Genomic DNA, 17014 nt, shown 5'->3' with positions numbered 1-17014 from the left:
AAGGCATTTGTAATGATATTAACATACAAGTAATTTTAAATGATTATATTATATAACGACAATGTCGGACTCTGTAGTTTCTCTTGCCCCCTGCCATATCTGACCAGTGATGAAATGTTTATCCTAATGTCATCACTTCACTGCTGAATATCAATTGGGGTGTCCAGCAAATAATGTTAGCTTTGTATACAATTGGCAGACATTTTGCCTTACGGCCACTTTAATTAAGTAATAACAAAATACAAAAGAATCACAATAAAACCGCAACAGTGCAACATAATAGGAGAATTAAATGGAGATGTGTCATCTAAAGCTGTTCTAGTAAATGATTGAATATAAGATAATCATATTGAGTTATTAAGTCTTACTGAAACCTGGCTGTGTCATGAAGAATATGTCAGCCTAAAATTAATCCACTCCCCCCGTCATGTAAATACTCACATTCCTCAAGGCACCTGCCGAGGAGGTGGAGTAGCAGCCATCTTTGATCAAGCCTATAAATCAACCTTACACATATAATATATTATAACTAGTTGGAAAGCCTTGGCCTTTGTCTTTAAAAAAAACAACCTGGTCCGTATTCTGAATATCTATCTGAATGGCCAGGCACCATCATAGCTTAAGAAGCTCATTGGAAGCAGAATCACAACACTTTATTGATCCTGGGGGGGATTTGTAATCATTTGACGGGGTACTATTGACTCTTAGTACCCTAATACCCCACTAGAGCACAGAGCTACTAGAATACAGGGTTACTTGTGGTTCCTAGAGTCTCCAAAAATAGAATGGGAGCCAAAACCTTCAGCTATCAAACTTCTATCCTGTGGAACCAGCTTTCAGTTTCAGTCCGGATGTGGACACCATTACCACATTTAGATTTAAGCAATAACGATTTTATTTAGGACACGCTCAGGTTTGTCTATTTCCGTAATTATTAGCGCTACTATTGCTATTACTACTCTCATTAAACTGTATGCATCATTTCTGTTATACAGATTGATATGTTGTAATTTTATGATGTTCCTTTTTTTTCCTTATCCAATCAGACGACAAAGGATGTCGTTTGCTGTACAGATTGGAAAGCACTATGAGGAAAATGTGTAATTTGGGATATTGGGCTTTACAAAAATGTTTTATTGAATATTAAGTATATGCAGTAGTACAGAAGTAGTAGGTAAAAGTACTCGACTTTAACATTTGCACTGGGGTCAGTTGGGACGGCGGTGCTGCAGTTATTGGAAGCAGTGGGAGGGAAAACAATTTTCACCAGAAGTGTAGGTGTACTCCACACTAAATCACTCTCACACTGCTGTGTGGAATGCATTATTTATATTTGAGTGGTACTCTGCATATTCTTTACAAATGTTTGACGTGCAAAAATGTACAAGATGGCCTATTGTAATCAGTTCAGTAATGAGTCATCAAGTGTGTGGTAAACACAGTTTGGATGAAGCTTTTTGGATATGGTTCACAGTCAGTGGTACAGCTAACGTTTAAGTTCTGCCTCCTTTATTCAAATTCACTATAAGGCCAAAATATACTGACACAAAATTTAAACCATATGTGATTGCTTAACATCTCTTCTTTCCCAAAACAATGGGAACAAATCTGCTGCTCTGACAGCCGCTATTTTCTGGTTTCAAGTCCTTCCATACCAGCTTTAGTGTTTTCATCTGAGCAATGAAAGAAAAATAAAAGAAAATGGCTGTTACTACCGGACAATATGCATTTAAACAACTGCTCACAAAAAGCAGGTACAAAAATACAGGCTACCCATTTCTAAAATACACAAATTGCATCAATGACATTTTTCAGAAGGTGTGTGCTCAAGACCAAAACGGGTCGCTTCTAAATAACGTAAGAGACCATTAGAGCACTCCAAATTCATGTCTCCCCTTCAAACAAACTAAGTTGCGCTGGCTGAACTTAAGTTGCTACCGCTAACCGCTAACTGAAGGGCCCTCCGTACGCTCTCCTTCCAGTGAAAAACGAAAGTTCGAGTGATATTCTAATTTATGGCACTTTTAAATCCAATAAACGAACTATCAAAGCGTACACGGACAATACACCGCCACATTAAACACAAAGATGGCTAACACAAACTATAGGCCGATGCAACACAAGATTATAAGATCGCAGTGGTATTTTGACCAGCTACCAGACTTTCAGCAGTTTGGTTGAATTTTGCGAATTCTTGTCCTGCTGTTAGTTGGTAGCTGGTGACCTTTTTTTTTTTTTTTTTTTTATGGGTCCAATCGCAGAATTGAAATGCTGACACCTATTTGTTTAGAGCACATAGCCACCTCTTACACACTTCTCCTTCAACCAAAGTGGTGCATATCATAAAACACTTCTTGAAACGGCGATGTCATCCTGTTAACATACAGTGGTGTCAGATCGGAAAATGTTTGCATCCTGCTTGAGAACAAAGCCAACAACGTATTTTGTCTTTTTGTTTGGAGGACCATTTCTTTATGGCTCTGTGCACACGAGCATTGGCTTGTTGCATCAGGAAAGGTAACCAAAACTTTGGACACCGAGTTGGAAGACCATTAATGTCAAAACCAGGGCAAGAAAGTGACCAAAGTGACAAGTACGTTTGGCTTTTTGGCCTTAAAGTGTATAATTAGATTTTGAATTTGTGCACAGTTCAGGGTGCCATCTTTTCAAACAGCTGAGCTTTGTTTGAGCTCTTGCTTTGGTGGGACAATTAACTTTTTAATGACTGATTGTTCCGCTTGTTTGACATTCCCAAGCTGCCTTTCCTACGACAGAGAGTGCATTGCTAAAACCAAGTCAACCATTCCACCACAGACATCATAAAAGTTTAATCTCTCGCTGTCTCTGCACTTTCTCTCCAGCTATCAATCTGTCTCTTTCACCTCCATCCCCTGTCTCTCTCTCTCTTCTCTTTCTCTTCACCCGCCATCATCTCTCAGTCCGTCTTCCTCTTCTGTTTCAACTTTCTCAGTTTTCCACTTTCTCTCTTTCAAGGGGGATTAGGTGTGTTTTCTGCTGTAAAGAGCAGACCGCCAGAGGCAAACCCGGCCCTGGATCAAACCCTTCCTGGCAAATTACTCCTAGCATTTGTTTTCACAAGCTCCGTGCACCAGACGGGTGGGGTTTTCGATGCGCCAGGACACATCAGATAATGTCGCAGAAAAGCGGACTTTGTCTAGTTTTAAGCAAATTGTCTCAAACTATGGATATCATTATATTTTTCCTACTTTTCTTCCCCGAAAAGCTCCTCTTCTTCCCTGAATCCCAGGTGGTGGTGGTGTGGTGTTGATGTAAGAAGGTGGTGACAGCGCCGCTTTGATGATGACAGATGAGGGAGGAGGCAGATAATAGCCGCTGTCAGTAACTCTTTTTTTCCCCTCCCGTCTTTCCTCCCCGTCTCTCGTTTTATTGCCATCTGACTTGTTCCTGGCACTCCCTATTTGTCTGCACCATCTCACTCTTCATCCCCCCTCTCCATCTTTCTTTACATCTTTATAAATCTTTACACCTACCCCACTTCCTCTCTCATCTTTCTCTCTAAATCGACGCCTCTCTTTTCCATCTTCTTCTCTCTTCTCTCCGTCTGTCTGATTCCCAGAAGAAAAAGGAGTGCAGTTTTTCTCTATTATCAGGGAGCTGATGACGGGGAGGGTGGTTGATGTGGCCATTAGACAGAGTGAGATAATAATATTAACGGCCATTACTCCAAGGAGCTCACTCCGTCCTGCTGCGATTCAGCGCGGGAGCATGACACTGACCTCTTCTTAACTCGCCTCTAAAGGTCACCGCAGGTGGATCTAATTTGTGACATTATTTCAGAGTTTCTGTCTCAAGTTAGCAGTCAATTTTCATTCCGACGCTCACAAATTTCAGACTGAGTGAGAGAAAGAGATATGGGATTTAAGTACTCCTTACTAAAGGTGACTACATCTCCCAGCATGACTGGCAGGGATCCCCAGAAACAAGCAAGAGGAACAAGCAAGAGGAAGAGAAGAACTTAGGTCTAGGCAACAAAAAACTTGGTTAGGTGTAAGAATGGATTGTAAAAAAAGTTAGTTGGGTTTAGGCAATAAAACCAATTAGTTAGGTTTTGGAAAAGAACGTCTTTTGGGTAAAATAACAACAAAAGTTACGTCACTAAAGTATGCAAGTCAAGCTGAAAGATTATTGTCTCATGGTGTATCATTTATTTTGTTTGGCTCTTTATGCTAAAATTTATTATTAAAGTGTTGACCATACATTTTCAGCAATTTCTACTTTTGATTATGCCCGGTGATTAAAATGATTGTGTTAATCTGCTCTACCAGAAAAACATGCTCTCGGTTAGGGGTACCACTGAGAAATAACTATTCATTATATAATTTATCATTAAATATGTTGAATCCAAACAGTGCTTCTTAATGCTTGTGAGCCTGTGTGGCTTCTGGTTAGCACCTTCATTTATTTCATTGAGCTACAGGGAGAGAGGGAGTTTCAAACCTCCCTCTCATGTTTTTATTTCCTTTCTTTTACTGCTTGTGGAGATGTAAAAATAAGTGCCTCCACAATAATCCTGTTACCCGACCCTTCATTATCAAATTTATGCTCAAAAATCTCTGAAGAGTTTCTCTGATTATTCAGCTCTTGGTGTTGCCGCCATACAGCGCTGATTGAAGACAACTCCAAGGGCGTTGGAGAGCAGGGATCATCCCCTCTCCTTCTTTCATCCCTTTTCAGTTTAACTCAAAGTACTACAACAGAGAGGGTGCTGCTGGGAATTCCACAAGCCAATTTCTTTTATCTTGATAAAGTTACAGGTTGGCCAGATGGTGGATGGATTGTTGATGCAAACTAATTTTGCATCTTGGTTAGATTATGCATATAAATATGCAGTGTACAAACAACTGCAGTCATTTAGTTGTGCAATATGCAATACAATTATCATTATGTAGTGTGGGCGCTGCCACAACAACATAGCAATGACATGTAAATATGAAGCTCTTAAGACCAAGTACTGTACAAAGCTGGGCACAGATACGATGCATGCAGAGCAAAGGCTCATGGGAGATCAATCATGGCATATCACTACCATCATGGTAAGAGTGACATCAAATTGCACAATGACAAGAATCACCGCAGCAAAGATGCAGGTATCACTATTCGACTAGTTTCCATGATGACTGAGAGGCGGGTCAATCCGATGTGTGTTGACAGAGAAACAACAATGGTACCTTCATATGGTGACAGAGGATGCCATGCACAGATTGTAAAGCCCTCTGAGGCAAATTTGTAATTTGTGATTCTGGGCTATACAAAATAAACTGAATTGAATTGAATTGAATTGAATATGGTGACAGGATGCCATGCCTCTATGACAATATCTAGGGCTCATTAGTTTTGGTTACCTTCCTTCCTTCCTTCCTTCCTTTCCTGTCCTTGGTTGGTTAGTGAGATTGTTGTTGTGAAGTTTTAGTTTTTCCTTTTTATATAAAAGTGACTCTGGAACATATTCAAACGTAAGTGTTTCATTGCTATTATATTTGTATCACGTCTGAAAGGGGCTTTAAAGACATTATCAAAGGACCCTGAATTGAAGTTTGCCCCTATTAATTTCCTACAGAATTCAAAAAATTATAATTTCACAAGGCATTGTGGGAATCTAGGTGACACGATATTTGATTGTTTAAGAAGAAATGAGTTCATGCAGCAGAAATGGTGAAATTAACGAGAAAGGATTTAGCTGCAGAGCTTTAAGCTCAGGCCGACCTCCCCCGTCGGACCCTTTCTTTGCTTGGCGAAGGAAATTATGTGTAAACAGTTTCACATCAGTTCGTCAAATTGTCAAGAAATGCAATTTATTGGTATCGTGAGCGTTGACATGAATTCATATTTTTGATGTCTCTTGAAAATACTTTGCGATAACGTTATGTTAAAAACTAAAGTTAGATTTAGCCAACAAAACCGTTTATTTAGATTTTGGAAAAAACATCATGATTGGACTCAAAATAACTACTGACAGTTAGGTTGAGGCAACAAACCCACGTAAATCGGTAAATAGGAAAACTGTCACCAATGTTAAATTTAGGCAACAAAACAACGAACATGAAACCGAAACGTGGTATCGAACATCTGTTTTTGATTGAAAATCCTGCGTTTGTTGGACCCATCCACCTCCCCTCCCGCTCACCAAAATGGCTCATTTTGAATATTAAAAACTACGTCACTTGCTCTGACTGTTGCTAAGTCATGCGGATGCATTTCATTTGTGTGTCCACCGCCAATAAGGATCCTCAGTTACCTTCCATTGGCATTGTTTTCATCCGTTCATTCATTGAATTTCATCCAATTTGTGTCCATGTACACAAAACCACTAGATTTGCATTTCATAACTATTTCACAACCTGATTTTAAAAATACAGTGTTGCAATATAATACAGTTCCACTTTAACACAATGGTTTTTCATCATCAGTTCTGGCGATAGAGTTGGGTCAGCGGCGGTGCCTGAGCCTGGAGCTCTGCAGAGGGACACTGTTTAATGGAACAAAAAATGTCCGTGGATGAGAAGTTCATTATTGTTGTTTGAAGGACATAACATTTGGAGGAGAGTACTCTTTGAATAAATCCAGAAAAGAAAGTTATTAGCCATAGCAGTGTCACATGGCAGTCAGAGTAGCAGCAACACTTTTGTCAGCAGACAGCGATGGCCGGGACAACTCAAACATGTGTGTCTAACCTGCTGGGAGAAACGCTGCTGGGTCTGGATCTGGTAGTGCTCCTCTGTGGTCACCCGGGCGACGCTGGCTGCGGTCACCCGCGGCAGCGTCTCCACCTCCTTGATGGCTTCCATGGAAACGCTTTGGGGAAGCACCTGGAAGAGTGATGTCACGTACATGATGACACTCTTCTTGTCAGGGTGAGGCACCGCCACATCTGAAGAGCAGGAAGCGAGACAAATAAAAGTTAATTTCAAAATTCAAGGATAAACCCTATGAGATGAACTTTTTTTGTCATTAGTGGAGCCGAGGACACGAAATAAAGGTAAACAAACAGTTAAAGAAAATAAAAACATGACAAAACACCTAAACCACACATCCTACACCTTAAATACAATTTTGTTTTAGTCACAAAAATCTATCCAAATAGGATTTTGAAAGTGAAGGAATTGAGTCGTTTAATTTGGAGGAAATCGCCCTCAAAATAAACTACAACATTTTCACAATAAAATGCATGGCCTGGCATTTTCAAAATGAATCCACTCTAGATGCAGTTTGTGAAAAAAACACTGAACAAATGGCAGGGAAGGAAAGAGGGATTGTATTAGTAACAGACATATATTCCTTGCTTCTCAGACAAGCAAACAAAGAAGTTGTATTTGAGGATTTGTCAAGTAAATAATTTTCAGAATTGTTAGTTGCAGCATAGAAAACAAATATTTCTTACTTTCAAATAAATGTAAGAATAGAATGGCCACTTTTAAAAGCATCCAACAGGCTGAAGGGTGGTGCAGTCGATCTCTGAGCTGCCAAACAGTAATTTTTCTTTGTGCTCGTGAATGACCGAAGGCCACCGCTAACTCTTTTTAAATTTCCCATAGCAGCGGTGTGCATCAGCCCGTCTGCCCTGGATTCCCACGGACAAATAATGTCCGAGCAAAGTTCCCCGACAGGTGGTGGAGATATAACAGAGCAGTGGTTTCAGGAAGGTTGGCGAAAGATCGGACAGCCCCGGGGAAAAACTAATGGAAACGGATCAAAGCTGAGCTGAGACACTGCAGACAAATGAACGGCAGAAGAGATAGAGAGAGAGGATGTAAGGAAAGAGGGTGAGCTGAGGGTTAGGAGGCTGGGAGCAAAAGGGGAGGAAAGAAAAAAGAGAGACAAAGAGACGAGAGAGCTAATGAGCTGATGGTGCGTTTGACAGAGTGATGCGTAGAGTGTGGTTGGCTCACCACTGTTAAGAATAATGAACGGGAGAAAATGGAGAGGAAGAGACAGAGAGAAAAATAGCCAGATGCAAAGTAACGAAAAATTTGTGTGTGATAAGACAGATATGTGTGTCAGCGGATAGATAGATAAACCCAGAGTCATAATTTTCCGCTGCGGAATGCTGATTTATCAGCATCACAAAGAAATCTGAGGAGGTTATTGTTTGTCTGAGGAAGACAAACAGCTCCGTAAATAACGCCGCCATCTGCAAATGTGTGTCCGAGTGTGTACACATCCCTCACTTATTCAGTCCACTTGCCATCTCCATTCTAATCATTTCACCACAGCTACATGCTTAGTGTGTGCGCACACCTATGAGGCTCTGTGGGTGTCTCCCTGTGTCTGAGCGTGTGTTTGCATGTGTGAATATTTGAGTTTGTTTGTTCTCTAGTCTGTGTGTTTGAGTGGAGCGTATGTAAATGCATGTGTGTGTGTGTAGAGGCATGTCACAGTACGTGCAGTGTCTGCATTTGTGTATTGATTTGCGTGTGTTTCTTGCATGTTGCTTCAAGGACATCCTGTGCGTCTGCTAGTATTTGTGTGTGTGTGTGTGTGTGTGTGTGTGTGTGTGTGTGTGTGTGTGTGTGTGTGTGTGTGTGTGTGTGTGTGTGTGTGTGTGTGTGTGTGTGTGGACATTTTAAGGAAGTGAGGACATTTTGGCCTGTTTGAGGGTTTCAGACTTGGTTTTAAGGTTAGAATTAGGTTTAGGTTAGTATAAGGGTTTGGGTTAAGCTTAAAGTTGTCGTGGTTAAAGGTCCCATATTGCATTTGCATGACTTTTTTTATTGTATAGCAGGTCTAAGTGATATATATACCTTGAAAGTACTGAAACGCTGCCTTTAAACAAGCCAGGATTTCTGTACGGTCATGATGTTACAATTACACAATATATATATAGACCATTTCACAGTTTTAAATGTGTCCGAGTTTATTTCCGGATGTAGTGTGTGTGTGAAGTCTTTTGACTTAGAAATACTTGAAAGCCCAAAGATGAAAAAAATGCTATTTCAAAACCTTCACCAGAGCAGATAATGAAGACGGCCGCGCATGCTTGTAGTGCATGTTTTTGCATGTTTATGTGCCCCAACTGGTTAGCTTGTGGCCTCCACGCTGCACCGCCTTTGTATGGCGGTTACAGCTGATCACGGCATCCCGATCGACATTGTCGTTGAGGAAGCGCCCAACCTCAGGTTCCCCCCTCAGGTAGACACTGTTAGCTCCGTCAGCAGCTCTGTTGCCATTGCTTGCTCTGTTAGCACCTTTTGCAATGAGCACGCCGGTCGTAATAGTTGAGAGCCGTTGAGAGGCAATCGAAATGTTCCCAGTCTCGGATCTTGCACCTTTAGACTAGAAACTCAAACTTTAGGACCTGGGACGTGAATTGGGACTTGAGTGCAGAGATCTGAGACAAACTTGTGAGTTTGCAAAACAAGCCCTTGGTCCCACCTCTGTCATAAGCAGCCTCATTTCTCAGAAGCATATTAATGGCGTTTCTTTAATGTGACCTTAAGAAACTGTTACCTGGTTTTGTCCTGTTATATGAAGGGCGGCTGTGGCGTAGTGGAGAGCAAGGTAGTTCTCCATTCAGAGGATCGGTGGTTCGATACCCGGCTTCGGCAGTCGATGTGTCCTTGGGCAAGACACTTAACCCCAAGTTGCTCCCGAAGGCTTGCCATCGGTGTGGACTGGATGTTGCATGAATGTTAGTTAGAGTCTGATGGTGGCACCTTGCATGGTAGCCTGTCATCAGTGTGTGAATGGGTGAATGATATGTAATATACTACTGATTGTAAGTCGCTTTGGATAAAAGCGTCTGCTAAATGACTGTAATGTAATGTAATATCTTATACCTATTCCAAAAATATTCATCACTACAATATGGTTTGAACATTTTTTGTTTTCAGCTTTAGTGATAATACCTCTTCCAAAAAGTCATGCCGACAAGTAGTGGCGTCTGTGGCTACGTGGTAGGGCAAGGTCGTCCTTCAATCAGAGGATCAGCAGTTTGATCCCCGTCTCCCCTAGTCTGTTTCGATGTGTCCACTGGATGACATCAGCAGTGATGTCATGGGGTTAAGCCAAGTAGGGGAGGGGTAGATAATGTAAATGTATGTATTTAGCTTAGATATTATCTCTTATGCATGGTTGCAAGTGTATAACGGTATATATGGTGAAGTATCCAAGTGATTTCTATCAGAATGTTTGTAGTAAGATAAAGTCATTGTTACTTACTTGTTTGAGGAGGTACCATTTCTGGTTCGTACCAGAAATGGTACGAACCAGATCCTGCTAATGGAAGGCTCTATTTAAGCAGAGGCCTTTGGCATTGACAGGGGTGTAGAAGGGACATCAGTGTGTAGCTGTGTGCACGTGATGTTAGGTTAGTTAGTTCAATTATATTTAATAGAATTATATTTAGTTAACCTTTGTTATGAGTTGAGTTTTATTTGGATAAGCAAAGTTAACTTTTTCTTTGTTTTATTTATTTATAAACAACACCTCACAACACTTAACCTCAAATTGCTCCTGCAGGCTGTTCCTGCACTGTATGAATGGTTATGAGTGTTAGTTTGAGTCCTGATGGGCAGGTGGCACCTTGCACGGTAGCCCCATGCCATCAGTGTATGAATGGGTGTGGATGGGCGAATGATGACATGTAGTGTCCACTTTGAGTGGTAGGAAGATTAGAAAAGCGCTATACAAGTACAATACAGTACAAGCGATTTAACTCAAAGAACAAAAAAGACAAGGAAAAAGCAACACAAAGGAACATAGTAAAAGTCTATGATTACACTAGAGTATCCATAAAATAGTAAAACTGCAGTTGACATCTTCTTCACTAAGATTCACACAAACCTCAGACAAACACTACGTGAAATTCTTTCATAGCATGAGACAATGTTTAACAAGCCCAGGTGGGGGTTAATAGTATTTGGAGCATGGATGCACGGCCTGCTAATGATACACGTTCACCCCGCTTGCTCAAAACTTGCGATTGTTTGTTGTAAGATCAATGGAAAATTCATCTGCCGTGATGTGTCGTTTCAAGGATTAAGCGAGCTGCGAGGGATTACAACATTCCCTATCGCTCTGGCTCGGAGCCTAAACACAGCGCTCTCAACGGAGGGGGATAAAAGAGGAATACCGCTCAATTCACACGGTTCAATTAGCCTTTTGGCTAAAACTACTGTACATAGGATTTTCACATTTGGGATGTCAATAATGTGTTAACATTATGAATTTCAAAAAGTTATGGAATAATGTATTCGTGGTGGGGCCACCAGCCGGAGATCTTCTCAGAGGGAACCAGTTTGGGGCAACTGTGGCTCAGAACGTAGAGCGGTTCGTCACCCAATTAAAAGATTGTGGTTTGATCCCCGACTCCTCTAGTCCATGTAGATGTGTCCTTGGGCAAGACACTTAACCCAAATTGCTCCTGTGTGGACGTGTGTGAATGCTTAGGAAAGTCCTTATGGGCAGGTGGCACCTTGCATGGTAGCACCCTGCCGTCGGTGTGTGAATGGGTGTGATTGGTTGAATAGGTGTGACTGGGAATGGAATATTAGAAAGGCGCTATACAAGTACAAGTCCATTTACCATTACCATTTACAATCAAGACCATCCCAGAGAGCCCATTTATTAATTGATGTGCTGAGCCTTTTGAGAAAAGTGATTAAAAGAAAAGAAAAGACAATTTAAAATAATATTTGTAATAAAGTTTTTTGTCGTCCAACGAGGATGAGAGATTTTTTCTTGATCACGCTATTTACACAATATTAGGACAATTTGGATACGCAACTTGCACCACCCGAATGAATCAATATCTAATTATTTTACAGGCAATATCGCTGACATTTTGTTTCTGATAAGTTTGGTAAACATAGAGCCTATGTTTGCTAAAAAAACCATTACCACCACTAACATTTATCACAGAGAGCTGCCCAACCAATGACCCAGGTCAGCTTCTCTCACTTTCTTAACTGACAGTTTTGATTAAGAGTCTGTATACTAGTCTTGGGCCGGCAGCAACCCTGGCAGTGATGGACGCCACGGATGTCAACAAATTCTTGATGAATGAGCTCGTTGGGAGGCATCGCTGGAGTTTTGGACTTTTCACACAGGTGGGAACATTTTGAGCCAAACTATCGGTCAGGTTGCGCATTACTGATCAAGTCCTTCCACCAAGGTGACCTCAGTTATCACTATAGCAACCCCCAATCACAGGATGGCACTTCCTGTTCAGCTGGACTAATTAAGGTGTTTGGTTGTAAGGCGTGAAATGCGGTTAGAGCTGTAACTATAGAGTGTTCTTCCCTGGAATAATTGGTGTGTTTGTGTGTGTATGTGTGTGTTCTTGCACTTGCTACATAGTGAGGTTTTTATCCACAGAGTGAGTAAATGTTTGGGTAGTGAGGACATTTTGGCCGGTCGTCATTGCATTATGTCAATGAGGGTCCCCAGAATTAAGACAAAGGTACCGGGATGTGTGTGTTAGTTACCCTCAGGGTCCAGCAGTCTATCTATCCCCAGGTGTTGTTCTGCCCTATTAAAGGCGTGTTCCAGTCTGTCGATCGCAGATGTCTTCTTCTCCACTGAGCTCCAATCAAAGAGCTCAGGTCTGCGGAGGCAAAAGGGAAATTAACAGGGATCACGTACCCACTGCATCCAAACATAGAGGAATAACCCATGTATTTAGTAGATCATGTCCCTGGTTGATCGTTTTTCAGCTTCCCTATGCAAGTTCTTCAGCATGTGTCGAGTAAAAAAAAAAAAAAAAAGAGGACAAAGAGCATTCTCCAATGTAAAAAGGATGACATTGTAGTCATAAAAAAAATGTCAATGTTTTTATTACATAGCCTAGATTAATTTCCTTAAAAATGAAATACACTGTAATTAACTCACTTCAGCTGAGGCAGTCTGGTTTATTTTTGGAACTACTTTCTAAGTCAGCAACCATGTATGATTCTTAGCTGTACACAGTTTCCAGTTAAGAGTTTGGGTAGACCATAAAAATTCAAAACGGTACTTTGATTCTTATTGATATTTGATTGAAACATTTGCTCCCTGAAATCTGCTGATATTTCACGATCAGTAAACAGAATGTGTTGTTGGCATGAAGCACCAGAGCGATGTTGCGTTTGTGATCTCCCACTCTGTATTCCTGTAAGGACACTGCGAACAGATGTCCATGCAAGCTAACCGTGATTTGATTCGTTAATACATGAGTCCAGGCCTGAGACCCAGACTCTCATGGGTTTCCATGGAGGCAGATTAACGCCGTTTGTCCATTGATTGATTGGGCTTTCATCCATTATCCATTTACTGATTCATTTACTTATTTATTTGTTCATTCACTACTTAATTTAGTGCAGATTTTCTGTATAATAGTAGGACTTCATTGCTCTCGAATGATGCAGCTTTTTAAATGTCCACAGAATAACTGATTAGGTTTAAAGTAAGACCATATGATTCTTCTGGTTGTTTATTTTAGCAGTGCGTCACTAATAGCTGGATGGCACTACCTGACATATTTTGGTTTTGTTTCACCCTTTCTATTTTTTTCCTTTTTTGTGTATTAAGTGATAATTGGCAGATTTTCCACCTCTCTGTGTATCCATTTAATAAAATGTGTGAACGGACCAGAAAAACCAGAAAAAAGGCAGCCAAATAAATCTCCCTTCGTACCCCTTTGAGAATCCACTCCTCCTTTGTGTCTATTGCTTTATTTCTTTCTATTTCTCTCTCTGCTAACACACACACACACACACACACACACACACACACACACACACACACACACACACACACACACACACACACACACACACACACACACACACACACACACACACACAGACACTACCCATTTTACAGTACCTGTGGCTGTGGATGAGGGCATTGAAGGCCAATCCATCATTCCAGCTACTGGAGAAGTTAACCACATTGACCTGAGGACAGAGATAATGGATATTAAAGGGCCAACCTGTGAAAGCAGTATGACACCCACTGTTGAACCGCTGTCGCCCCGATACTGGTTTCCATTTTCATAGATATATATTAGATTATATCTCTCGAATTGCCAGTGTGAGCTTTTAATACATGTGACAGAATACTAAAGCTAACAATGGCTTTCAAATGTAATACAAAGCTACATGAGCTCTGGAAGTACATGTTCTGTGAAGAGAAGACACAAAATGTAACCAAAATAATTCCTTATTTCTAACACCGAGCATTTACTTATGTCCGCTGAAATGAAGACCCTCTATTGAAGATTTTACTAGCGGTTACAAGCTAACATTGGTCAATTTAGGTTTAAGTTAGTTGAAATAAGCTGACTTTTGAATGTTTCCGGTTAACCCTGCGAAAGGATCTTCCTTGATGGCTACTCACTAGAGGTCTTCCCAGGACCGATACAGGTATGGATCCAGGGTTTATAAGGTCAATCGGACTCTTCAATTGTATTGTATCAGGGAACAAAGACCTACCCGGCATTACAGGAACAATGTTGTTCCTTAAATTCATCGTCTTCTATCTCTATCACCAGGTTATGTGGTGGTTTATCTTTACGCTGTGACCTGTAGGCTTTAGCTTCTATTGTTCATCTTTATAACTGTCTGCTTCTCACAGAAATTGCTTTACTGTTTTTCCAAATATGGAGATGATATTTATTCAGAGAGTGCAGTTAGTGACAGTGTGGGCTCTATGGTAGCTCTGACAGCTTGAAGGAGTAGAAGTGAGGGGCGGGGCTTTGCCAAACGTCAATTATTCCAGAAAAAGACAAAACTTCAAGTTGTTCCCCTGGGACAATTTGGGGGGGAAACAACTAGTAGAAGCCATATGTTATCCAAGCAGTGTCATATGATTTGTTGTGAGTCCTCATAGCAGTTAAGCAAATTCAATACATAAGAGAACAAATCAAGCTAAAAATAACAATGGAAAAAAAACTAGATGGCACTGTACAAACCTGTTCAAATACTGAATACTCTAAAGACATAATGCCTACCGCTGAAATTTTAATTTAATTGGATTCCTTTTTCACCCTGAAAACATATTTTTAGGACTTTGGCTCAACTCTCTCTGTCTTTTAGTCTAACACTTAGGGCTAAAAAATGATAATCATCTCATGGCAGTAATCCCAGATCTGGATCACCACCAAAACCAATCCATTATTCCTTGGCCCAGAGCCTATCCACAACATTTCGTGAAAATCTGTTCATGAGGGTTTTTTACCATATCCACATACAGTGGGGCAAAAAAGTATTTAGTCAGCCACCAATTGTGCAAGTTCTCCCACTTAAAAAGATGAGAGACGCCTGTAATTTTCATCATAGGTATACCTAAACTATGAGAGACAGAATGGGGGGAAATAATCCAGGAAATCACATTGTAGGATTTTTAATGAATTAATTGGTAAATTCCTCGGTAAAATAAGACAACTAGAAAAAAAACATACGGTCTTTGGCTGTGGTAAAAAAACATTTTATACCACTAAGGAAAATGAAAATGAAAGACATTTACATTTTTTATGGCGTCACAGGACTACAGTTTCTAGAAAGTCCAGGAGGGACTGCTGTAGAAAAAAACTACAGTAACGGTGGCTCTAGTGTGACAGCCTGTGAATTGAGGATAAGCCAGAGTGAGAAGTAAGGTTACAGACCTGAGGATACTGCCGCGTGTTCTGACGAACCCAACTCAGCAGAATCTTCTCACTGTTGGTCTGCTGTAGGCCCGCCATCACATCCTTCATCACATCCTTTACCTGCACACAAATACAACGTATAGCCGGCGTAAACACTTAAATACACATACTGTAAATACATACACACATACATAGAATCAAAGCAATTATCTTTTACAAGACAAACGGAAATCTGTGATAGCTGCCCCTATGGTGTGCAATGTTTATTAGACAGCACACATGAAGGTTTGGGGATGGAATGACAACTTAGAGGGGATCCAATGTGTCCAGTGGATTTAGAGGAAAGTAAAATTAAATTAAATGGTTCATCCTCCGATAAGCATGAGTAATCTGCAAATCAGATTATGACAGTATGCAAAATTGACATTTTTGCTCTCAGCTCTAAGGGATGCTCGAGGGTAATTCAAGGAGTGTTCAGGATTTAAATGGTTTTTATTATGGGGAGCATGCATATCTATGGTAAATTGGAGCATGAATATATATGGTAAATTCCATGCAAATCCAGCCATCAATGGCCTCTGTACAAAGAGTTTGACTTGGAGAGCCATAATAGAAAACCTCAATAAATGTCCAAAATCGAAAGGGTTCATCTTCTGAGGAGTAATGCTAGTCTCAATACCTTGTTCTAGCTTTGCTCTAGGGCTCTATACCATCGTATAGAGCCCTAGAGCAAAGCTAGAAAAAGGTTGGTCACAACCATAACTTCTTTGATCGAGACTGAAATATCTGAGCTGCTTTTAGATTGACTGCCATGATATATTTTAAAAACAAGTATGGTCCTGAGAGGAGAATTATTGCCAATTTTGGATGGTTTCCTTTTTACTGTTGGATGGTTTCCTTTTTAGTCCACTTATTAATGGTCCTTGTGACTTTTCCACTATTGCCACCTTGGGAACAAGGTTAAAGTTTTCTTTTTTTTCAGTAAAATACCTCGACATCTATATACAAATAAGGGGTCATACAGTAAGTAAGAAAAAAAGTTGTAATTACTGCAGTGGCGCCTCACTACAATTTGATTCGTTTGAATGCCAGTGGTTAAGAAGTGTACAATTTTCTACTTTTATCTTTATTTCCAAGGAAAGTTACTTTTGACAACGACATGATGAAACAGGTAACGTCAGTTTACACTGCTTACTTAACATAAGCTAAAGATGTTAGTAGGCTAAAACAATCATCTACAGCTATTGGAGCCGGCGTGTCATGGTGGACCAAGAGAAAAGTATGACCAATGGTAGCTCTAACTGATAAATCACGGGGGTTATTAAGATCTTTCGGAATCCTCCTGTAGGGATTACAAATAGCAATAACAAATTTAAACATAGTGTGTGATCAAATTTTAGGCTTGAAGAT

At 40.5% G+C, this 17014-nt stretch overlaps 1 protein-coding gene across 1 annotated transcript in view; it reads right to left on the bottom strand.

Moving 5' to 3' along the window:
* Positions 1-17014, bottom strand: part of LOC129111489 (dystrophin-like) — a 213042-nt gene that overhangs the window by 76395 nt on the left and 119633 nt on the right. Inside the window, exons 6-9 of the mRNA XM_054623459.1 lie at positions 15623-15724; positions 13843-13913; positions 12465-12583; positions 6714-6910 (exon numbers count right to left, since the gene is read on the bottom strand). Coding sequence (XP_054479434.1) covers positions 6714-6910; positions 12465-12583; positions 13843-13913; positions 15623-15724 — 489 coding nt within the window. The remainder of the gene's footprint in view (positions 1-6713; positions 6911-12464; positions 12584-13842; positions 13914-15622; positions 15725-17014) is intronic.

This window comes from Anoplopoma fimbria, chromosome 22 (assembly GCF_027596085.1).
Source record: "Anoplopoma fimbria isolate UVic2021 breed Golden Eagle Sablefish chromosome 22, Afim_UVic_2022, whole genome shotgun sequence".
Taxonomy (NCBI): Eukaryota; Metazoa; Chordata; class Actinopteri; order Perciformes; family Anoplopomatidae; genus Anoplopoma; species Anoplopoma fimbria.
Note: the sequence above shows the minus strand (reverse complement) of the source record. Positions and strands in the feature narration are given on the sequence as shown.